Source organism: Bufo bufo, chromosome 1 (genome assembly GCF_905171765.1).
Source record: "Bufo bufo chromosome 1, aBufBuf1.1, whole genome shotgun sequence".
In the NCBI taxonomy this organism is placed as follows: domain Eukaryota; kingdom Metazoa; phylum Chordata; class Amphibia; order Anura; family Bufonidae; genus Bufo; species Bufo bufo.
This window is the reverse complement of record NC_053389.1, coordinates 233,150,019-233,174,331: the sequence shown is the minus strand read 5'-3', so window position 1 is coordinate 233,174,331 and position 24,313 is coordinate 233,150,019. Positions and strand designations below refer to the sequence as shown.

General features: G+C 42.7%; 1 protein-coding gene across 6 annotated transcripts in view; it reads right to left on the bottom strand.

Annotated features, from left to right (window-relative positions):
• Positions 1–329: 329 nt before the first annotated feature.
• The window catches only part of CACNA1C (calcium voltage-gated channel subunit alpha1 C), a 583,432-nt gene continuing 559,448 nt past the window's right edge, over positions 330–24,313 (bottom strand). For all 6 annotated transcript variants that reach the window (XM_040436685.1, XM_040436644.1, XM_040436661.1 and 3 more), the window contains 8 exons: positions 23,004–23,131; positions 19,615–19,749; positions 15,022–15,359; positions 14,577–14,699; positions 13,476–13,585; positions 7,457–7,563; positions 3,218–3,520; positions 330–3,052 (listed from right to left, as the gene is read on the bottom strand). In XM_040436685.1, the coding sequence (XP_040292619.1) occupies positions 2,759–3,052; positions 3,218–3,520; positions 7,457–7,563; positions 13,476–13,585; positions 14,577–14,699; positions 15,022–15,359; positions 19,615–19,749; positions 23,004–23,131 (1,538 nt within the window). In that variant the 3' untranslated portion in view covers positions 330–2,758. The remainder of the gene's footprint in view (positions 3,053–3,217; positions 3,521–7,456; positions 7,564–13,475; positions 13,586–14,576; positions 14,700–15,021; positions 15,360–19,614; positions 19,750–23,003; positions 23,132–24,313) is intronic.

The following is a 24,313-nucleotide window of genomic DNA, read 5'->3' as shown; positions in this document are numbered from 1 at the left end:
GGTGGTCTTGATAAATCTTCCCCTCTGTTTACGCCATGGGCATAACTATAGCCAAAGCAGTCATACCACTAGATACGGGGCCATTTACTATAATGTGTGTTTTCTGATATATGGTGCTATACATACCTTTAATTATTGCTACTTATGCTGCTGTTTTAATTTTCTTACACTACGTGGCGGTTGCGTTATCTTATTTTGCTATGGGCCCTATAAATCACAGTTACACCCCTGGTTTACACCATTTATCTATTAGTATATCTGACCGACTGTCTGCTAGTGAATCTGTTTAGATGGGACTGTTTGGTGATCCAAAAAGATCCATGTACAAATATTAAGCATACATGATAATATATCCTGCGTGCAACCCATCCACTCAGTTTGTAAACCAATAGTAATAACACCACTCATCAGATAAATGGAAACCAACAGACTTGGTGCCATTGCATATTGGTAATGGGTCCAATTAAAGGGCATGTTCACTTTTTGCACTTTCCCCTTTTTTTTTAGGATTGCAAGGGTTTCTCAGTGATACTGACCCCACTGCTGGGACCCCTAGCAGTCAGCAGTAATTTTCTGGGGAACACATGAGCAAGTGTTTAGTTCCCCTGCCACATCACCACTATGTGGTGTCCATTAAGTGTTCCTGAACAAGGCACTCCCCTCTGTTATCTTTTATAGTCTGAAAATATACTTTCTATATTAAGTTGTAGCTGCAACTTTCCACTGACAATATTAAAACCTCACTAAATCCAAGGCTTCATGGATATGAGTGCTTATTACTCTGTAAATTAAAAAAATATATAATTTTATAACTGCAGATGGTATGGAGAATAATCATTATATTATAATTTATAATAAACTATATATACTAAAGGGCACCATACGGTATGGAAGAGTATAAAAATACCTCTAGTTAGGTGTAACTCCCAGTAAACAATGAAAGCATTTGTGTCACATAATAACCGACTTAAATATGCAGAATGCCTCCTAGGATTTGGGGAAGTAATCAATGAACAGTGCCCCTAGTGGTCACTGTCTATTGACGATAGTGGGCTGATTTTGTGTAATATCTAGGTGCGATCCCCTTTGCTAAAGCCGAACCTTTGTTATTTGGTCTATTTTGGGCACCAAATTCTTTGACATTCTGTAAAAAATATGAGCCCAGTGCCACATTGTGCAATCGACATCTGCCACAGTGCTGCCCGATGAGATGGCAATGAAATGGTGACGTCATAAATTAACATGCAAAATCTGTCATGTGTTTTATATCAGCAATACAACATCCCTGAATGTCCAGGAAAAAAATATCTATCTATCTATATATAGTGTATGTGTGTGTATAAAGTAATATTTCTTTTTTTAACAGTATTCCTCATTTTAGCAGCTATTAATAACAATGCCAACTTCTTGCTAATAAAATGATTAGTGTAAAAATATATTGGCGTTAATTTGCCAGAGATTAGCACATCCACTGTCTTCAAGGGTTGGCAGTTGTTAAAGGAGTTTCTCCTGCCTGGGCTTTGACTAAATTCCAGCTTTCAGACAATCTGTGGACGATCATATCACCGCTACTTACCAATCCATTGCCCTGCCGATTCCACAACCTGGGCTGTGCTCACGTGACCACCTGACTCTGGGCTCTTCTAATAATGTCTTGACCAGATCTGCTCCTGTATCTCCCTGTTCAACTGCCTATACATTATACAGCGGAAGTCAGAGGAAGAGCACACTGCCAGATTCAGGCAGTCACGTGAGCACAGTTCAGATTGTAGAATCGGTGGCGCAATGGAATGGTAAGTAGTGGTGAAACGATCTTCCTTCCACAGGTTGTCTGAATGTTAGAATGTAGTCAAAGCCACAAAAAACCTCTTTAATGTTTTGTGAAACTTATTCTCATGATTACAAAAACTTAAGCTAATGGGCCCAAGGTTCTGAAATGGTAAGGGATCTTCTTTGCGGACAGGTGGCACTGTCTACATTAATCATTATTAATAAAGGTGTTTGCCCTGTGGAAACCATATACAAATGTGAAAGGTAGATGTTTCCATACCGAAAAAAACATGGCAACCCTTCAAACTTTTATACTCTTCACGTTTCCACCAAAACCTTTCAACTCCAATGTTATGAAATGATCCGTCTGCATCATCCAGCAGGGACAGCCAATCATAAAACAGTAAGGAACGGCACTGAAACGTGACAGCTGCACCAAATACATTGTATTTAAAGGGAAGGATTAGCTGGATGACACCATTTTTCTTAGCAGCAGAGACAATGTTGGATGATGCAGCAGGAGCTTCAAAACGGTTTGCATCTGCAAATTCATTTTGAGAAAAACTTTGAGGATTCATGTATTTTACGCTAAAAAAAAAAAAAAAACAGCAGGCAAACATGTGATCAGCTGCGTGTTCAAGGTTTCTCCGAAGATCCATCCTTAGCTTTAAATTTTTAATTTGAAGGATCCAAGATGCCAGGTGACCCCCCAAAAGGATTCCAGCGGGTCCTCCAATCCCTTAACGTAGAAATAAAGTCAGCTCTGGATGTCTTCCCTCCCCCCTCCCGGCCCAACTAAAATGGATGAAGAACGCTGTTCTGGTCACTCCAGGTCACGAGAACAGTGAGGCACTTCTGAAACAAACTCATTAGGAACACCGAAAAAAAGAGAAAGAAACCGAAGAAGGAGCACAAAACTCCTCCTGCAACATCCACCCTCTGACAAATTGGCATTTACTACGGCTCTTGTCTATGTGAGGCTTGCTGGCTACTGGCTGCTTATGTATACTTGGCAGTCCTCCTGGTCGCCTTCGCTGTTCGCACAACCCGCTGAGTGTCCAGGCTCATCTGACCCAACCCCTGCGTAGTCCAGCCCCTGGTCCCTGCGTTTGGTGAAAGGTGAGAGTTTCCCGTTTGGGCTGGGATTGCTATTCAAGAAGCTGTCAGCTGCGGATTCCATCTCCTCTATCGTCATGTCACAGGCATCTGCCAGCTCGTGTGTTGCCACCTGCAAGAAGCAGGGATCCTGAGCAAACTGCGCCAAACCTTCCGAGATCAGCACCTTCATGACCCAAAAAGAGAGAAAAAAGAAATATCAATGTAATATTCTGGTGTATTCAGCAGAGACAAGTAAATCTTAACCTGAACATCTGATTAGGATTTCAGCATTTTTATGTACATTTGTGGGTGCATTTAGAGGTACTCTTAAAGTCATCGATCACCTTACCGCTTCCACCAAACTGCTTGCACTGCCGTGGTGCTGCCGCCTCTGGTCTCGCGAGTGGCGAGGAACTGTGAGGGAGGCTGGTCGGTCTCGGCCGAGGTTACAGTCGCTGCAGTGCACGGAAGGGAAGCTGCTGTTTAAACTGTCTTTGGGCCCTGGTTCTCCTTGTAGCCTCAGTGCTGGCACAGTCTGTTGCGACCACCCTCGGGAGCAGGGTGTGGCAGGCGGTGTGGAGCAGAGGCGTGAAAATGCTGTTGGCGAGTGACTCCTTCGTAGTAGAGGGCTGAGGCCAGCTACTGCTAATGCCTGTAAACGTAGAAGATGTATTATTGGCATCATCCTGAAACAGACATAACTCCCTGCTGGATCATCTGCTGCCAATTACATGGTGAGTTGACCTAGATTTCTTTGCTGGAAAGTGGCAGCCATGGCCAGGAGGTCAGACAGGGTGCAAAAAGTAAAGGGAAAAAAAAAACGTCAGCTCTCACAAGCCCACCAGGTTCTGTGCTCCTGTCTCCACTGCAGCTGAACCCCGCTGAACCATAAGTGTGACGTGCAATCCAATCCATGGCCTCAGTGGTGATGCGTCATGAATGGCACATGATCACTGAGCCTCAGCAGTTATGTGCCGTTCCTGCACAGGTCACCGCTGAGGCCACTGATTGGCCTGGCGTGGCAACATGCATGTAAGACAGTGTGGACTGGAAGCAGCAGAGAGAGTTCTCATGACACATGAGATGAGACTTTTTTTTTTACTTTTGCACTCTGTCTGGCCCCCTGACTATGAGTTCTCAGTCTTGGAGAACCTCTTTAAACAGCTAGCGATAGACTGTTACTAAAGCATTGGTGCTGATGTCCAAAGGTTTAATATGCCTAATTCAGATGGACTGTACTGACAACTTACCTGCAAGCACTAGTGCTCGTCCGCCTTCAGTGTTAGGCTACATTCACACGAACGTATGTTGTTTCCGTGTCCATTCTTTTTTTTTTTCGGATCGGATTTCAATCGCATCCGCATGTCTGTTCCGTAGCCCCGCAAAAAATATAGAGCATGTCCTATGCTTGTCCATTTTGCGGTCAACACAGATGTCCATATTTTTTGCGGACATGCATTTTGCGAACCGCAAAGTACATATGGTCGCTTGAATGTAGCCTTAGGGGTCATGCACACGACCCTATGTATTTTGCGGTCCACAAAAAACGGATCTGCAAAAAATACAGATGGCGCCCGTGTGCATTCCGTATTTTATGGAACGGAACAGCTGGCCTCTAATAGAACAATCCTATCCTTGTCCATAATGCGGACAATAATAGGACATGTTCTATTTTTTTTTGCGGAACAGACTTACGGAAACGGAATGCACATGGAGTAACTTCGTTTTTTTGCGGACCCATTGAAATGAATGGTTTCGCAGACAGTCTACAAAAAAGACGGAACGGACACGGGACTGGCCCTTCAGCGTCCATTTTGGGACTGGAGTGCCAGGCTGTAGATAAGTAATCAATGCAGCACACACAGATTAGGTATATTAAACCACTGGACATCAGTGCAGATGGTTTAACCCCCTTAAGACCAAATTCACTTTTTTTATCTTTTCTTTTTGCAGAACACGTATTTTTCGTATTTTTAGTGTCACCATTTAATTTACCATATACTGAAAATGTAAAAAATCTTAATCTGCGGGTCCGTATGATTACAGGGATTCCAAATTTCTATAGTTTATTATGTTTTACAAGATCTGATAAGCTAAAAAGGGGGACTGTAATTTTTATTGGTCCCATATTGGGGTATATAAGACTTTATGATCACTTTGTATTTAATTTTGTTTGGAGGGACCAAGGTGACAAAAAATGGCAAATTGCCTATTTTTATTCATGCCTTTTTGTTATGGTGTTCACAGTGCATGATAAATATTTTTTAGTTCCAACATTTTTGTTTATTTATTTTTATATGTAAATGACATGATTAGAATTTGTATTTTTTTGTAGTTTTTAAAATAAATTTTTTAAACTTTTACATTTTTTAGCATGTAATTTTCTGATCACTAGTATACTATATATTACTGCAGTCTATGGGATTTTTACTGCCTGCCTATTAAGCCCTGCCACAGTGTGCTATGGCAAACCAGGGACCCTCAAGGCCCCAGGTGGCTTTAGCACTGTGGGAGCTCGCGTTTTACTGCAGCATCTGAGGGGTTAAATGACTGGAGTTATCTCCAGTCTGTCATTGTGGCCAGGTGTCACCTGTCGCGTATGTAGTAGGTTCAACGCCTCTACTAATGTACATGTAAAGCATTATGCGTTAAGGGGTTAACGACACCAGCAAACCATGGACACTATCAACATCTAAAGATTGTTCTTTAGTAAATTTCACCTGAACATTTATTTTGGATGAAATTGTACTGTTTTATCAACAGGCCATCATACACATCAGTATATTGTAGGCCAAACCGGCCAAGAATGACTAATGTGTGTTGGGAGCTCCTGACTCCATCCCCGACAAATGATGTTAGGGAAGAGAAGGATCGGTCAAAGTGAATATTTTTGCCAAACCGAATGAGTATGTGTATGGAGGAGCAGGGAGGAAGCCGAGAGAGATAGCTGTTGGCCGAGAGCTATTGAATGTGTCCGGCCGCCCTTAGTCTAATGTGTTTGAGCACCTCTAAGGCGTTTTCACTTTGTGGTTGAATTGTGGTATGACCGCAAGATGTAAATCAAAGGAGAAAAATATGTAGCTATGTATTTTGGAGTAGAACAGTATTTGTGTTATTCCTAAAGAGCAACCCCAGAGAGATGTAAAAATTCAGCACCTTTTCTGATCCACAGTCTTAGGCCTCATGCACACAAACATATTTTCTTTATGTGTCCGTTCCGGGTTTTTTTGAGGACCGTATACAGAAACATTAATTTCAATGGGTCCGCAAAAAAAACGGAAGGCACTCTGCGTGCATTCCGTTTCTGTATGTCCGTATTTCCATCCCCGGAAAAAATAGAACATGTCCTATTATTGTCCGCATTTCGGACAAGGATAGGACTGTTCTATTAGGGGCCAGCTGTTCCGTTCCGCAAAATACAGAATGCACATGGATGTCATCCGTATTTTTTGCAGATCTGTTTTTTTGCGGACCGCAAAATACATACGGTCGTGTGCATGAGGACTTATCCAAAGGAAGATGTACAGTATTTAGTGTTAGTAGACTATGAACACGTCACTGCTACAGATAGTAACTGGTGCAACATTACTATAGCTGGGAAATGTGGCCACAGCTGAGTGACTGATCCTAATCCTACCACAGAGTTGAGGAAATCGGACTGGACACAAAGAAGGACTTTATCAATAGCTTTTTGCCAGAAAATGGTCACTTTTATGAAAAGTGGGTCTGGCGTCTCCACAACATGACAGGTTTACTATAATTGGTGTAAATTATAGCATAAATCTCTGCCAGCTCATACAGCTGGTGTAAATTTGCTTTTCTGATGCATAGACAGGCAAAGTTGCAACAAATTATTGAGAGGCCTATGCCTATAAATTGTTTATATCTTACTCCAGCGCAGTCTGGACCAAGACCTGTGATTGAAATAAAAAATAAAAAAACATAAGGGCTCGTCCACACGAACTTTTTTTGCGTTCTATATATGGTCCGTATACGGAACCATTCATTTCGATGGTTCCGCAAAAAAAAACGGAATGTACTCCGTATGCATTCCGTTTCCGTATTTCCGTTTTGTTGAAAGATAGAACATGTCCTATTATTGCCCGCAAATCATGTTCTGTGGCTCCATTCAAGTCAATGGGTCCGCAAAAAAACTGAACACATGCGGAAATGCATCCGCATGTCTTCCGTTTTTGCGGAACCATCTATTGAAAATTTTATGCCCAGCTCAATTTTTTCTATGCAATTACTGTATACTGTATACATACGGAAAAACGTAACAGAAACGGAAACACAACGGAAACAAAAAACGGAACAACGAATCCGTGAAAAACAGACCGCAAAACACTGAAAAAGCCATACGGTCGTGTGAACGAGCCCTAAGGGTGCAAAAAAATGGAATTGTAAAGCATGGAGACTCACTGACATGGTAATGATTTATTGCTCATGTTTTCCGTATGATTAAAGAGACTTTAGTTGGATGGTTTGGGAAAGAGATTTAGAAATAGAAAGGCTACAAGTACAGAATTGCCACAGTTTAAGAAAAAAAACAGAAAAATACTAGTAGTATTTTCACAGTTGTACGGACCTGATGGTGCACCAGATGCAGCTGTGGCAGGACAGCTTTAGGTGAAGTGTCACCTCCTTGATTCCGGTACCTCCGTAGACACTCCAAATGGAATGATGCCCTCCTGCCTGCAAACAATCCATGAGAACAGCAGCATTCAATAATGGCTCTTGAATTGTATAGTTTATGTACCAAAATTCCAAAAACTAATAAAATTGCCTGAATGGAACGTTAAAATAAAACAATAAATCTTTATCGTGTAGCAAACGCAAAAAAAATAATCAAAAACTATCACTCGTAAAGAGAGTAAATCAGGCTAGGGTGCAACACCATGTGCTGGAGAGAGGCACTAGAGTTAATTATTTGTACTTTCTATCCTTAAAACAGCAGCTCAAACATAGAAAAGATACCTCTCTGGACCTTACTTAGTAACACCTTGTCGGCACATATAATCCCTCATGATTATGATATATCAAGTCAGAATAATCTCTTGATGTTAGTACTGTGAGATGAATTCACAAGATGAACAAAGATGAAATCAGGGATCATACATAGTCTATAGTGTTTGCTAGGTGTGTTAGCAGTCATTATATCACTAATCGCTAGAATAGTGATGGTCAGTTTGCAGTGTTCGCCAGCGAACACATGCGGGCTGCCATCTTGACTCACCCGTCCGGCGATGCACAGGTAAGCCCTTACCTGTGCCTGTGCCGGTCTGAAATCAAATGCAGTCACTGGGAGCAGGCAGTTCTGAGAACAGCCGCCGGGGGCCTTCATTGGGCTGTTCTCGGAACTGCCTGCTCCCGGTGACTGCATTAGATTTCGGACCGGCTCCCGCCACAGGCACAGGTAAGGGCTTACCTGTGCATCGCCGGACAGGTGAGTCTACCTTACTAAAGATGGCAGCCCGCATGTGTTCGCTAGCGAACACTGCGAACGGACCATCACTGATAGTGATGAGCGGCAGGGGCTATATTCGAATTTGCAATATTTCACCAATATTTTGTAGAATATTCGTCATGTATTCGCAAATTTCGAGATTATTTTATCATTTTTCAAGCTGCTAGAAGTTTCATGAGTTTCTCCTGAGACTGGAGAAAATGGTTGGCATGGCAGAACATTACAATAGCTTTATATACAGATATAGTCAAGTGCTCCAATATATTCGCAATTGCGCTAATTGGCAGTGATTAGAATTTTTTTTTCGCACTACGTGCAACTTCACATTTTAGCAGGTCTGACTACAGATTACTGATTGGTGCACTATTGTTGTGAACTTGACTTTGCTTCCTTCTCATTGGCCCACAAGCAAGAAGCAGAGAGGAATCATGTGTTCAGATGGAAAAAAATGCAGAATATTCGATATAACAAATATATAGCACTATATTCTAAATATTCGCGAATTCTCGAAGTGGCTATATTCGCGAGTAATATTCGCTATTCAAATATTCACGCTCAACACTACTGAGGAACAGTGCCTTACATATATGTGTCTAGGGTTTATTACATTTCATGATAATAGAACTGTAATAGTCAATCATGAGGGATTATACTGTATATTGTCATAACCATAAGGCTTTGTTGTTATGCTACATACTGTCTGATTGGTAGCTATTTTTACCTTTATCCTTACTGTCAATGAACTCTTGTGGCAGACTTGATTGTCATTGTGAATAAATACAGAAAGATCTTAAATGGTATATACCCTCTACTTGTGGAAACACGCTGCAGTGTATCCAAGTTGACTGACAAGTAGGGCCGCCAATAGATTCCCCCTGTTATGTGGGTGCGATTATTCGGCAACTCTCAGCACCGCTACATCACACCAGCGGCGGAGACCGAGCAGCGGGAGGAAACTGTGGACAAAGCCCCGCTGAGGGGCGGAGTCAGAACTATTTAAAGCCGTTACGGCTGTCATAGCGCCAATATGCTGCCACTCTGCACGCCACTCTGTACGGAGATCTAACACCAGATACTCTATGTACTAAACATTTACCTTCTCCTGATAAAGTGCGGGTGCACCACCGCACAGAAACGCGTTGAGCAGGAGGGAGATGGTCAGGGCCTGCCAGCAGGGGTGGGAATTGAAGAAAAGTTGTCGCAACAAGGACGCTAGATGTATCTGAACTGATCTTATCAACTGGAGTTCAGATGCACATCCTGGTAGCCCCTGTAGCCGGCTCCAATTGGCAGTTCAGTGGTAACATAACAAAATGCTTGCTCTGTACACTAGCAGGCATTGAGGCTTATGTTCTTCCGTAATAGCAACACGATAGCCATTATCTGCTGACAAAGTGTTACTAAGTTTGATAAGGTCCAGAGAGGTATCTTTTCTATGTCTGAGCTGCTGTTTTCAAGATAGAAAGTACAAATAATTAACTCTACAAGTAGTGCTTCTCCTCCAGCCAGGGGTGTAGCTAAAGGCTCATGGACCCTGGTGCAAGATTTCAGCTTGGGCCCCCCTTCCCTCAGTGCTTTGTGACCAGGGAGGCAAAATTTGAAAAATTGAAATGGCTAATCCCCCCCCCAACCCCCATCATGCCAAATTCTTGACCTAACCACTTCCCTTCTGCCAGAGGTGTAACTTGACCAGAATGCACTTTCCATAATACCAGTGTCCTCTTATATTGCACAAGGGTCTTTGGGCCCCTCAGGCTCCTGGGCCCGGTAGTGACTGCTACCTCTGCACCCCCTATAGCTACGTCCCTGCCTCCAGCACATGGTGTTGCACCCTAGCCTGATTTGCTCTCTTTACGAGTGATAGTTTTTGATTCTTTTTTTAGCGTTTACTACACAATAAAGAGTTATTATTTTATTTCAACGTTCCATTCAGGCAAGTTTATAGTTTTAAGCGTAAGGGACATAAACAGCTCTACATTATTTATTAAATTGGACCAAAATCCCCAAAAGCCCACAATAAGTCCCTGTACTTACACATTACTTTGCTATTTTTAAGTTATAGCTTCTGGCCACAGGAATATTGTGAGCTGCATGTCACGCAGTACATTCCTATGTGCTTCAGCTGTCACTTAAAGGGGTTGTGCAAAAATAGGGGGGGGGGGGGGGAGTTTGGCATACCCTGCCACTTGGCCAGACCTGTAAACGAAAGCTTACTTCCCTGCTCCTTCTCCTCCCAGCCTGCAATGCCCCGCTAGGCTCCCTCGCAGTAAACATCCAGTTTGATGGTGCCTGCAGCCTATCCCTGACTGCGGCAGTACAGGGTTCCCCTTACATCGTGAAAAATTATGCAAGGGAATCTAGTCACCTCCACGGCCAGTGATTGTCTGCAGCAATGTCAAACAGGATGTTTTCTGCGAGGGAGCCCAGCGCAGCATTGCAGACCCGGAGGAGAAGGAGCAGGGTGACAGCGCCAGTAAGCAGGTAAGTGAGCTCCCAGCCAGTCCCCCCCCCCCCCCTCATTCTTGCACAACCCCTTTAAGGCTGAGGGTACACCTAGACTTTTTTGTTACACTGCAAAAAAATCTGTGAAATTGCTGTCCATAGGGAGAGCATTGAGTAGCTCGATCATTTCTGCAGAATCTCTGCGATCAAGTGAGTTTTACTTCAATCGCTAGAGATAAAATCGCTGCAAAATCCTGCGGACATTTGGGTAGCCAGCAATTTTTTTAAATTTCTACATGCTGGGATTTCAGAGCGATTTTCCAAGCTACTTTTAGTAACGAGAATATTTCTTGCCACTAAAATTGCTGTGAAATTGCTGCTGAATCTCTAGTGATTAAATAGCCCCAGCTACTCACTTGGTTCAGCGATTTTACAGAGATTCTCAAGCTACTCAGTGCCTTCCCTATCGACAGTGATTTCACAGATATTTTGTTTTGTTTATATAGGAATAATAGTGGCTCTCCCGAATCACTCCCTGGAGTGGTGCTCTGTCTAAAGTGGTTCACCCAACCACTAGTAGGTAAAGGGATTGTAAAAGTAAAAAATAGGCAGGCACTCTATATCTGGTTTTGTAGGATATTTATTTGTTTATAGTTGATTACACTTATTATTAAAAGAATTATTAAATGATTATTAAAAGGTTATTAAAAACGTGGGTTGGGGGGATATAGTGTGGTTGCTGACGGTGCGTATCCGACCTACAGTAGGTTTAAAAGTATGGGTTCATTCCGGGTAGTGGCTCCTGAAGTAATACACAAGGTAGGGCCCTTCTATTCTATACCCCTCCTCTCCCCTTCCTTTTGTCTATGTCATGGCTTGGTCTGTCACGTCTTGTGATGTTTGTCCTTATCTTATGTGGTTGTTTGTCTAGAAATTAGAGACTGTATACCATATGTGCTCTTATCCTCAATTCCAGAAGTCCCCATTGGCTTGTTACTTGCCAGTCATGTTTTGTATAGCTAATTATAGACTGCACTACTACCTCCGATTTATTTGTATGGCCAGTTGTCGGCCTCTGTATTTCTTTTGTACATGTATTGGATATACTTATTCATTATTCATTTATATGCTTTAATAAAATAATGATTGAACCGTAAAAGTATAGGTTCATGGAAAATAGGGCAAAGTGATTGTGCGTGGTGCTGGAAAAAATGGTGGTGAAGGGAATAAACTGTGATAGTGTTAGGTAAAATACCTAAGGATACATATAGGTATAGTCAATGAAAAAATAAAATAGATGTAACAATCCGAAAAGGTCCGAAAGTGTCCAAGAGGTATAATGGTGTTAGTCCAAAAAACATAAAAAATGGAATATAAAATATGGTAAAATGCAGAATATTAGTTCAAAAGGATGGTAAATTACTACAGTGACTCTTGGTAATATTCCTTGGTAATATTAGGTACTGTGGCGCTTGTTAATGCAGCTGGTGTATTATGCCAGCAGAGGGGTTGTGGTACGGTATCCAAATTATAATGTTTGCTTAATGTCGGTGGCGTCCCACACGGCAATTAATTTGTACTCACCCCGCGGTCCAAACTTGGTTAATGTAAGAGTGTATGGCGTTTCGAGGTGTTCCGACCTGGGCACTGAGGAAGAGGTCGGAACACCTCGAAAAGCGTCTGGCTACCTGGCATCATCCTCGAGACTACCCACCAATACCCACGCCTTCGCTAAAGAACCTTGGAATATTATCGCAACAACAGAAGAAACCCTATGCGACCAACACGCCATACGAATAAGAGGTACCAGCTGATCGGCAACATAGCTACCACGTGCTAGATCACGTGATCACGTGAGACGCCGATACATCCACAAAGAGCGCGCAACATACCAGCGTGAGGAAGCAAGTCTCCGGAGGACTACACCGGCTGCCGCTTCACTCTTACATTAACCAAGTTTGGACCGCGGGGTGAGTACAAATTAATTGCCGTGTGGGACGCCACCGACATTAAGCAAACATTATAATTTGGATACTGTACCACAACCCCTCTGCTGGCATAATACACCAGCTGCATTTACAAGCGCCACAGTACCTAATATTACCAAGGAATATTACCAAGAGTCACTGGACTAATTTACCATCCTTTTGGACTAATATTCTGTATTTTACCATATTCTATATTCCATTTTTTATGTTTTTTGGACTAACACCATTATACCTCTTGGACACTTTCGGACCTTTTCGGATTGTTACATCTATTTTATTTTTTCATTGACTATACCTATACGTATCCTTAGGTATTTTACCTAACACTATCACAGTTCACAGTATCACCATTTTTTCCAGCACCACGCACAATCACTTTGCCCTATTTTCCATGAACCTATACTTTTAAACCTACTGTAGTTCGGATACGCACGGTCAGCAACCACACTATATCCCCCAACCCACGTTTTAAAATAGGAATTCAACCATCTTAATAACCTTTTAATAATCATTTAATAATTTTTTTTAATAATAAGTGTAATCAACTATAAACAAATAAATATCCTACAAAACCAGATATAGAGTGCCTGCCTATTTTTTACTTTTACATTTTGTTTTGTTTAGCCTTAGGTGTAGTCTCAACCTAAAATTGAAAAGTAGCCTTACAAAAAGTTTATATGTAGCCCCCAGCCTTATAAATATGTGATTACCTAGTGAGGCTGACCGCAGGAAGCTCCTCTTAGGAGATGGACACAACCCTCCCTCCATCTCTCCTTCTGATGGTGTCAACTGACGACTCTCCTCATCTCGATCAGAAAACCTGTAGGGTACATGGAGGATTTCAGATATTCATTCATTCATGGACCACATACTCATGATCATTGGCTGGGCGATTATGACAAAAATAAAATCATAATTAATTGAACATGTAATCTCGATTTCGATTATAGAACCATTATTTGGGGTGTGGCTTGGGGTGCTTAGCACGGGTTTGATCATATTTAGAGTTCTGCGCTTTTTCTTTTTTTAAAGGCGATGTTTGTTCTCTATTGTTTACTTGATGTATATATGCTTAAAGGCTATATACACCTTTGGGGGCATTTTTTTATTATTGCATTGTACTCATTATGAGCTAAAATGCATTTTTTATTAAGAATATGGAGTCTTTTTCTCTGTACAGAGCTGAGATGTTCTACTAGCAGGATCTGAGTTTTCTCTCAGCTCTGTCAGATAGTTAGCCTAGGGGCTCCTTATCTCTGCTCTCAGACCTTATAAACACTCATCAAAGCTCAATCTTTATCTTACTGATAAGCATGTGGTCTTTAATAAGTGTTTATGACATCTTAGTAATTTAGAGATAAGGATTATTAGATGATAGGCACAAAGTGAAAGTGACACACGGCTGGACTGCTGGCAGAGGAGAGCGCCAGCACACCATTTACACAGTATGTTCCCGTGGCACACGTTTAAGGAGACCGCCTGGCCTGGCCCCCTGATGATGTCACAAAACCAAAACAAATTAACCAACACAGGCAAATTGCCATCGGTTAATCAGGCTGAAGGTCGGTTTAGGTTTTTTCAATTATCAGCCCAGCCCTACTAGAAAGGGAATCATAGTAAGATCTTATCCCAGTTTAGGAAGTAGTATCTTTTGCATATACATATGTGCCAGTTATTAGCGTTTTATTCTTGGGATATGACCCTTAAATCTATTTGCCTCAATGTGTTGTATAGTTGAATTGCTTATAATTGCCTATTATTAGCTATATCTCATTGTACATATAGTAGTATTGAGTTAAGTCTCAGCTTACATGTCAGAACAAAGCAGACTGGGCTCACTACTGTACTCCACTTCTTCACTGGCATCATATGTCTCATCTTGTGATGCCTCCTCCCGACATATGATTGGCAGACGACTGTCTCTGGACACTGAGCTGTGAAGGGAAGACATTATTAACAACTTAGGTCTCTAAAATGCATACTATACAATTCCCCTTCAGAAACAAGTGCTCCTTAAGTGTGGAACCTACCGTCCCCAGGTCTCACAATGACATGTCCTGGGTCAGCGGTAAAGGAAAACAGAAAGACTGTCATATTGAGATGGTGGAGACACCTTCAGAGATACAGGAAAAAATCCAGGTGCACAGATTTGTCACCTGGCTGGTTATGGTGGTTTACAGTGCCTTTTCTCCTGAAGAGCCCAAGCAGACTATCTCATAACCAAGATGCCACCTTTTATTCCCAGCTCAGTCTTACCTCTTGGAACCAAGTTTCCATGATCCACGAGTACGAACTGGGCAGCTCTGTCCTTCTACAGTGCTGATGGTGCTCTGGTATGGGAGCAGGTTGGGAAGACGTACCAAAGCTGTATTGTTGGCATTGTTGATGTTGGCATTGGAACCAGAAGATGAGTAACTACTTGGAGTAAAGTTAGAGTCTACAAGCTTCTCATGAGATGGGGAATCAAGGTCCCCAGGACCCCCAGAAGTCTTGTTGATGTGAAGCGGTCGTTGTGTGGTGAAGGTTTGTGGGAACGCACTTCGTACTTCACTTTGGTAGTAGCTGACGTGATTCCCAAACAAACCTCCTGCTCTCTAGAGGGATGGAGGACACACAAAAGAAGATGCAGGAATTAGCACAGGGCCCAAAAATCACAGATAAAGATGAACATTAGCAATAATCTAAAATACTAATTGCCATTTAACAATTGATACTTTACTAAATCTTACACTGGATAGCATACTTCACATTGGTTTAGCTGACTACAATTCTGTTCCCTTCTATGTCTGATTCCCAGCCACTCGGGCAGAGGCAAAGTAACCTCTGCATCACTTTCCATGTATATTTTATAAAAGGCAACTTGTATTTTATATTTCCTTTTTCATTTCAGTGCAGCAACTGACAAGTTAATCGATTACTGAGGAGTTTGGACATAAGACATGGATCCAGTAATGCAGAGACCACAGGAGACATAATAGACACGATGCAGATGCCCTACCAATCGTGAACAATGTGGCTCTATTAAAAATAACAGACAAGACAATTGCAGGATTAGAAATACATTTTCACTGACAGAAACGATCACATGATAGTTAATTAATGGATTTGTATGCTTAGTAATGGACAGTTCAGTTAATGTAAAGCAATGAATTATGTATAGTATTTTGGGGAGAGTAGGTGTCACCACTGATTGGAACAACTGGGAATTCAGTCATGGATCTACAAGCTTTGAAACTGGTAGCTACCATGTCAAGTCATAAAAAAAAATTAATATAGGGCTCACGCACATGACCGTATGTTAGATCCTCATCTGATATGCATTTTTTTTGGATCAGATGCGGACCTATTCATTTCAGTGGGGCCGCAAAAATGCAGACAGCACACAGTGCGCTGTCTGCATCCCCACGTACATTCCACGGCCCCGCAAACAGGGTAGAACATGTCCTATTCTTGTCCGTTTTGCAGACAAGAATAGGACATTTCTACAGAAGTTAAAAAATAAATGGTGCCATGCACTCGGCCAGGGATCCCTGTTTTGTGGATCTGCGATTTGTGCACCACAAACCTCTTTACGGCTTTTCGCATGAGCCCTTCAGATTCTCCTGTGATTAGGCCTTATTCACACAGTCAGTGTTTGATCAGTGATTTCCTTCAGTTCAGTGATTGGGAGCAAAATAGTATGGAGTGGAGAGATAAGGTATAATTGAAAGATTACTACTTGTTCTGTGTTTCTGACCTGCACCTGGTTTTGAATCCCAATCACTGATGGAAAACACTGACCAAAGACTGATGTGTGAATAAGGCCTCATGCACATGACAGTTGTTTTTTTGCGTCCGCAAATTGTGCGTCCGCCAAAAAAAAACGGATGCGGCATCCATTTTTTTGGGAGGATACGTTTTTTTCCACAGATCCCTTGTAATAAATGCCTATCCTTGTCCGCAAATGTGAAAAAAGTAGGACATGCACTATACACGGACGCGGAACACAAACGGATGAACTATCAGCATTTTTTTGCTGACCCATTGAAATGAATGGGTCCCCATCCTATCTGCAAAAAAAACGGAACGGAGGCCGAGAAAAACAACTGTCGTGTGCATGAGGCCTAAGGCGTTAGAGCCAATTCTTATAACCTACAGGAAGGTGACATATGACCAGTATCGCTAGACTTGCTGTTACCGGTCAATGGACACAGTATTAATCTGATACAACAGGATAAGATGCAATTACCAGAGCAAGTTTACTCAGTGGAGGAACAATACAATGTGACAGGACCATGATACAACAGGATTAGATACAATGTTACCAGAGCAGGTATAATAGGTGGATAAATGATACAATGTTACCAGGTACAATGATACAGAATGAGCAATACAATTTGACAGGACCATGATACAACAGGATTAGATACAATGTTACCAGAGCAGGTGTAATAGGTGGAAGAGTCATACAGTGTTACCAGGTACAATGATACAGAATGAATGATACAATGTGACAGGACCATGATACAACAGGATTAGATACAATGTTACCAGAGCAGGTTTAATAGGTAGAGGCGTGATACAATGTTACTAGGTACAATGATACAGAATGAGCAATACAATGTGACAGGACCATGATACAACAGGATTAGGTACAATGTTACCAGAGCAGGTTTTATTAGGTGGAAGAGTGACACAGTGTTACCAGGTACAATGATACAGAATGAATGATACAATGTGACAGGACCGTGATACAAGAGGATTAGATACAATGTTACCAGGTACAATGATAGGGAATGAATGATACAATGTGACAGGACCGTGATAAAAGAGAATTAGATACAATGTTACCAGAGCAGGTTTAATAGGTAGAGGAGTGATACAATAATACAGAATGAATGATACAAAGTGTCAGCACCATGATACAACAGGATTAGATACAATGTTACCAGAGCAGGTGTAATAGGTGGAGGAGTGATACAATGTTACTAGGTACAATAATACAGAATGAATGATACAAAGTGTCAGCACCATGATGCAACAGGATTAGATACAATGTTACCAGAGAAGGTGTAATAGGTGGAGGAGAGATACAATGTTACCAGGTACAGTGTGAAACAACCATGATAAGATGCAAAGCGACCAGAGCCCTTGTACTATGTAGAGGAGTGATACAATGTTATCAGAGCAGTTGTACTAAGTGGAGCAGTGCTACAATGTTACTAGATACAGTGATGCAGAATAAGTGATACAATGTGACACAACAATGACTGGATGAGTGACACCATTATACAAGCTCATGTACAATGTTACACATGATAGATACAGTCTTTGGTAATGAAACACACTGAATAATAATCAGTCATGCTTTGTTATAAGATGTGAAAATAGTGATCTATATACAGTTCAGTATAGTGTTGTAGGAGGAAGGATAAACCAGAGGAAGAAAACATTAGATATACAAGGTCCAAAGGAGAAATATTGGGTTAAAAATACAATGTAATATGGGGTTTGGTACAGTGATATGGGATGTTTGTAAAAAGAGGGTTGTAGAATAGCAGAAACAATGGGGGAGATTTATCTTGAAAGTCAGCTTTGCAGGGGCCTTTGTTGCCGTAATTTGTGCCGAAAATGTCAAATGTTGCACAATTTGAAACATCTTTGGAGATGTTATTCCACTCTCTATTCCACCATTTACTGGAATAAGATTGTGACAATTTTATTGATAAATCTGACTTATACCAGCTCGGCAGGCTAATTACGTCCTCTCTACCACCTACTGAAGTGTGTGGTGTAAAAAATCAAAATATTAAATTTCAGCTCAAATGAGCCCAAAAAGTTTCAAAACCCTATTTTGCAACCTTTTTAAGTCAGAATTCTGGATGCATGCCATGATAAATTTCCCCCATAGTTTCAGAATGATACATACGGATGTAGATTTACTATTACACATGCACAGAATTCTGGCTTAAACTGTGCCCAAATACTAGTGCAGAGGCTGGGCTTCATATTTATTGTCACAGACACTTTTAATTTTGCCTCGGCCAACACGGGAAAGCGGGCATGGCTTAGCGGCATAAATAGTGTTGCTTTGGGTGGGCAGAACTTGCGCCAAAATTCAGACGTATGATTCTGGCACAAAACTAATAGGTGGTAAAAACTTAGGGGCAGATTTATTCAGATGGGCGTTTTAGACACCAGTCTTAATAAACCTCTATACCTGGTGGTGGATTTGCGGGAGTTATGAAGAGGCACCGCCCTCAACATAACTTTGGCGAATCCATCGCCGCTTCTAAATGTAAGCGTTTCCTAGCTGTCTTACATTTAGACCAATTTCTACGCCTAAAACAGGGGTAGAAAATGGTAAATGAGACGGGCCTGGCGGATTGGTCCCCTTCCCCGCTCACTCCACGCCCACTTTTGTAGACCTGGTGTGAGCGTGGAGATGTCACAGATTGCTGCATACAGGACCTTTGCGGCGCAATCTGCGCCAGAAATACACCTAATTTAGGCGTATTTCTGTTTAATAAATGACAGTCCACCAGATTTATCATCCAGAATTAGCCACTGTGATAAATCTTTCAGATAGTCATAAGTTAGACATTATTAGTAAATCTACCCCATTGGGTAATAATGTTATATACAAAGTTACAGACAGAGAATTATAAAATGACACATGCAAGATTACAGCAGGACAGATATAGAGAATGGTAGATTTTAGAAGTTATAGCTTTGTATGCTGTTGAGATAACAGATGGGAGTAATCAAGAGAACTGGACATACTGCAGCAGAGTGGATTCTACCAGTGCTACCCACAAATCTCATGCAGAAGTACGTCCAGTGCATTCAATAGCGACATTTCCTACACACCCTGAAGATGTCGTCCTCTGACGCTGCAGACACGGCTTCCTTCATGGCCTTGTCCAGCTCTTCCTCTGCAGTCAGGTCTCCAGAAATAGCTCTGCGAATCTCAGGCCCGATATCATGCAGCGTGCGCAGCCCAGCCTGAGGGGAACCACAAACATCTGGGCTACTAGCCAGGGCCGAGATTTGTTAGCTCCTCATCACCATTACACAGCTGAGACCAGACACAAGGACAGCCCTGGCTTAGGCTTTGTTCACATCTCCGTCAGGAGACCCGGCAAGCTGTTCCGGCACAGAACAACCTGTTGTATCTCACAGGATTCAACATTGCCGTAGTCTCTACTTTACCGTCGGATCCCCAATGACTGCACTAAGGTCCGGTGGTGATCCAGCCGATTTCCGGCATAAATGCCAGGTTTCAGCCGGACAAAGACCACTGCATGCAACGTATTTTTTCTCTAGCCAACAGCCGGCATTTGCTCCGGATAAGGCAGCCAGATCTATGAAACAGACATGTGAACGCACCCTTATGAGACCATTTTAATCTTGGGGCCCGTTTAAATGCCAGTCTACATTGTCCTCCGAAAATAAAGGAAGTGTTAGATATATAAAACATACAGAGTGGTATAAACAGTTATGTAAAAGGTGATAAATACATCTATGTACAGAATGGTGGGATATACAGGTATGTACAGGATGATATATAAAGGGAGGGATATACAGAATGATATATACAAGGTGGTAGTTGTGGTAATGTACAAGGTAGTATCTAATATATAAAGCTGAGTGTATGTGTGTATGTATGTATGTCTGCTAAAGGAATCCGTACTGTCGCAATTACAATCATAACATTTGGCACACAGGTACATCAGGTGTCCGGGAAGGTTTTAGACCAGGTCTCAGCTCTCTAGGACATACCGTTACTGAGATATTCCCAAAAAATGCATTAGCCAATAGAAACTTGGTCACATGACCCTCATCAGCCAATAGAAGCTCGTAGGCCGTTAGCCTCCACATACACAGTTTTACTCCTGATCTGGTTAGGCTACGCCCCCTCCCACTTCTGAGCCAACGGGAATTGAAAAAATGAAGGTAAAAATCAACTTCTGTCAGCTGCAGAGGTGGGAGGGAGGGTGACTTTCTCCCTGCAGCTCACACTCAGACAGCACAGTGCTGCTGTCTTAGAGTGAGCTGTTCAAAAGGACACGCCCAAGATCCAGTAAAGGCCACTGTTAAGGGGGCGGGCCCCTGTGGAGGTCACTGTCAAGGGGGTGGTATGCTGTGAAAGTCACTGTTAAAGTGGAAGGCTGCTGTAAAGGTCAAAGTTAAGGGGGTGGGCTGCTGTGGAGGTCCAATTTTAAGGGACGGGGCACTGTGGGGGGGTCAGTGTTAAGGGGTGGGGGGCTGTGGAGGTCACTGTTTTGTGGGCGGGGTGCTATAGATGTCACTATTATAGTGGATAGTGTTGATATCTTTTAAAGACACACAAACATTAAATTAAATAGATTAAATATACCCGAGCGAAGCCGGGTCCTTCAGCTAGTACACTTATATAGGGTAGTATATACACTTATGAACAGGATGATTTATAAAAGGAGGTATATACAGTTATATACAGAATGGTAATGACCAGGTGGTATATACACTTATATCTTGGGAGGTATATCCAATAACTGGGTGTTATATACATGTATTGTGTTATGGTTAGCAATCCATTATCTAATGGGCGAAATGGAAAAAATATGAAACATACATGTGCCTATACATATCTATATTGACACAATGTGAAAACAACAGATGCATAGTACGGTATATAGAATAAGTTGTCCTATAGCAGTGATGGCGAACCTTTTAGAGGCCGAGTGCCCAAACTGCAACCCAAAACCCACTTATTTATCACAAAGTGCCAACACGGCAAGCCTGCCTACATTCAATGCGCTGCCTGTGCTGTTCATAGTGCGCCCTGCGCTGATGAATGCAGGAAACGTCTAAGGCATATTGGTACACCATAGACTTTTTCCAGGGTGTGGGTGCCCACAGAGTGGGCTCTGAGTGCTGCCTCTGGCACCCGTGCCATAGGTTCGCCATCAATGTCCTATAGAGTCTGTAGCACGCTGCATACAGTGGGAAATATCTGTATAAGTGTACTTTCACACTTGCGGCAGAGGATTCCGGCAGGCAGTTCCGTCGCATTCCGGCAAGTGTTAAAGGGATTCTGTCACCAGGTTTCACCCCCTCCAGATAAAAATATGGTTATGTTCATGGAGCTTTCACGATTGCTAATGTGGTCTTATAAATGTAATCTGTAGGCTCATTTTGCTCAAAAAACGCTATTACTAACCTGTCAATCAACAGAATAAGGTGCCCAAGGGGATGTAGATGGATCCAAGCTGCCGCCCGCACCCGCCGGCGTTCGTGCCCAGCTCCGCCTTTCCCAACCTCAGCGCCACCTCATAATCCTGTGTGACGCCTCCGGCTCTCCCTCCCTCCCCCTCCTTCTGCTCTAACATCTCGCGCGTGCGCACAGGGCTCTGCCTAATGCGCCCGTGCGGACTTCTCTGTTCGGCTTCATAGAGCGAAGTGCGCATGTGCCGGCACTTCGCTCAACCTCTCGATGACCTGCACACTGGCAGAGCCCTGTGCGCACGCGCGAGATGTTAGAGTAGAAGGAGGGGGGAGGGAGGGAGAGCCGGAGGCGTCACACAGGATTATGAGGCGGTGCTGAGGTCGGGAAAGGCGGAGCTGGGCACGAACGGCGACGGGTGCGGGCGGCAGCTTGGATCCATTTACATCCCCATGGGCACCTTATTCTGTTGATTGACAGGTTAGTAATAGCGTTTTTTGAGCAAAATGAGCCTACAGATTACATTTATAAGACCACATTAGGAATCGTGAAAGCTCCCTGAACATAACCATATTTTTATCTGGAGGGGGTGAAACCTGGTGACAGAATCCCTTTAAGTATTTTTGGCCGGAGAGAAAACTGCAGCATGCTGCGGTATTTTCTTCGTCCAAAAAACGTAAGAGGGACTGAACTGATGCATCCTGAACGGAATTCTTTCCATTCAGAATGCATTAGGATAAAACTAATCAGTTTTTTCCCGGTATTGAGCTTCTGTGACGGAACTCAATACTGGAAAACAAAAAAGCTAGTGTGAAAGTACCCTAACCCAATGAACAACATCTTAATGACTGTATATATAAATCTTAAAGCGGCATCTACAGTAGCTACACGCTTCTTTGACACTATGGCACACCTAGAGCGCCCTGCCGAGGGGTGACTGCCCACAGACTGTACTGAGAATATTCTTCAGATTTTTTTCCCCATCTAACAGACTCTACATACTGTAACCTGCATCCATCCTGCCCAGGACGATGGGTGGAATGACAAGTACCTGCAGCGAGAGAGCGTTGCGCTGGGAAGGTTTTCCTACCAACCCTTGCTCTTTGCGTTTCTTGAATTTCCGAAAATATTCCTGAATCAGGAATGTGGCGTAAAACTTTCCAACAGTAACTTCATCGTCTAAGTGAAGAAAACAATGGTGGTTATCAGAGGTGAGTGTCCAGAATACAACATATTTATTGTGTTTAAAAAAAGATTTTATAGATATGTAAATGAGCCTAGTAAGGAGCCCAAGGGGCTGTACTAACCTTCTTGGAGCCCAGCCACGCCCCCCTGTGAAGGAGCCCAGCACCGCCTGCATCCTCCGAATCTCCTCCTTGCTCACAGTTAGATTGCTGTATTCTCACGATGCGCGAGCTCGCGCATGCGCAGTGCCGGTATAGTGTTCCTTCCCTGTGCTGGCATCAGCCTCAGGGAAGGAACTGCGCATGTGCAAGCTCGTGTATCGCGAGATTACGGCAATCTAACTGTGAGCAAGGAGGAGATTCGGAGGACGCAGGCGGTGCTGAACTCCTTCACAGGGGGGGCGTGGCTGCTGGGCTCCAAGAAGGTTAGTACAGCCCCTTGGGCTCCTTATCAGGCTCATTTACATATCTATAAAATCTTTTTTTAAACACAATAAAAGGACACAGCGCTATGGGACAGGTATATCGCGGACATGCTAGCGGCGATCTAGCCGTGCATGTCCACATCTCTATTTAAAGTTACTTTTATTCAACCAGCAAGTAATTTTTTGACGGGAAATGACACAGGTGTCTCCCAAAAGATAATAAGACGATGTACAAGAGGCATTATTGTGGAAAAGAAAACATTTCTCAGCTTTTATTTACATTTGAGCAAAAAATACAAGATGTTCCGCACTGTGGAAAATCTCAGAGGATGTGGTCGAAAGCCAAAAGTGACACCTGTGCTGGCCAGGAGGATAGTTAGAGAGGTGAAAAAGAATCCAAGGATCACCACCAAGGCCATCCTGGTGAATCTGGGCTCTGCTGGTGGCAATGTCTCAAGTCAGACAATCCAACGGACATTGCACACTGCTGGGTTCCACTTCTCCAGATAAGGCACACAAAAGCTCGCTTGGCCTTTGCAAAAGCTCATCTGGACAAAGAAGACTTATGGTCTTCTGTGTTATGGTCAGATGAAAGAAAAATTGAATTGTTTGGTCATAATGATGTTTCCTTCATTTGGTGTAAAAAAAGAGAAGCATTCAACCAGAAGAACACCATCCCCACTGTCAAACATGGTGGTGGGAAGCTAATGCTTTGGGGGTGTTTTTCAGCCAATGGACCAGGGAACCTAATC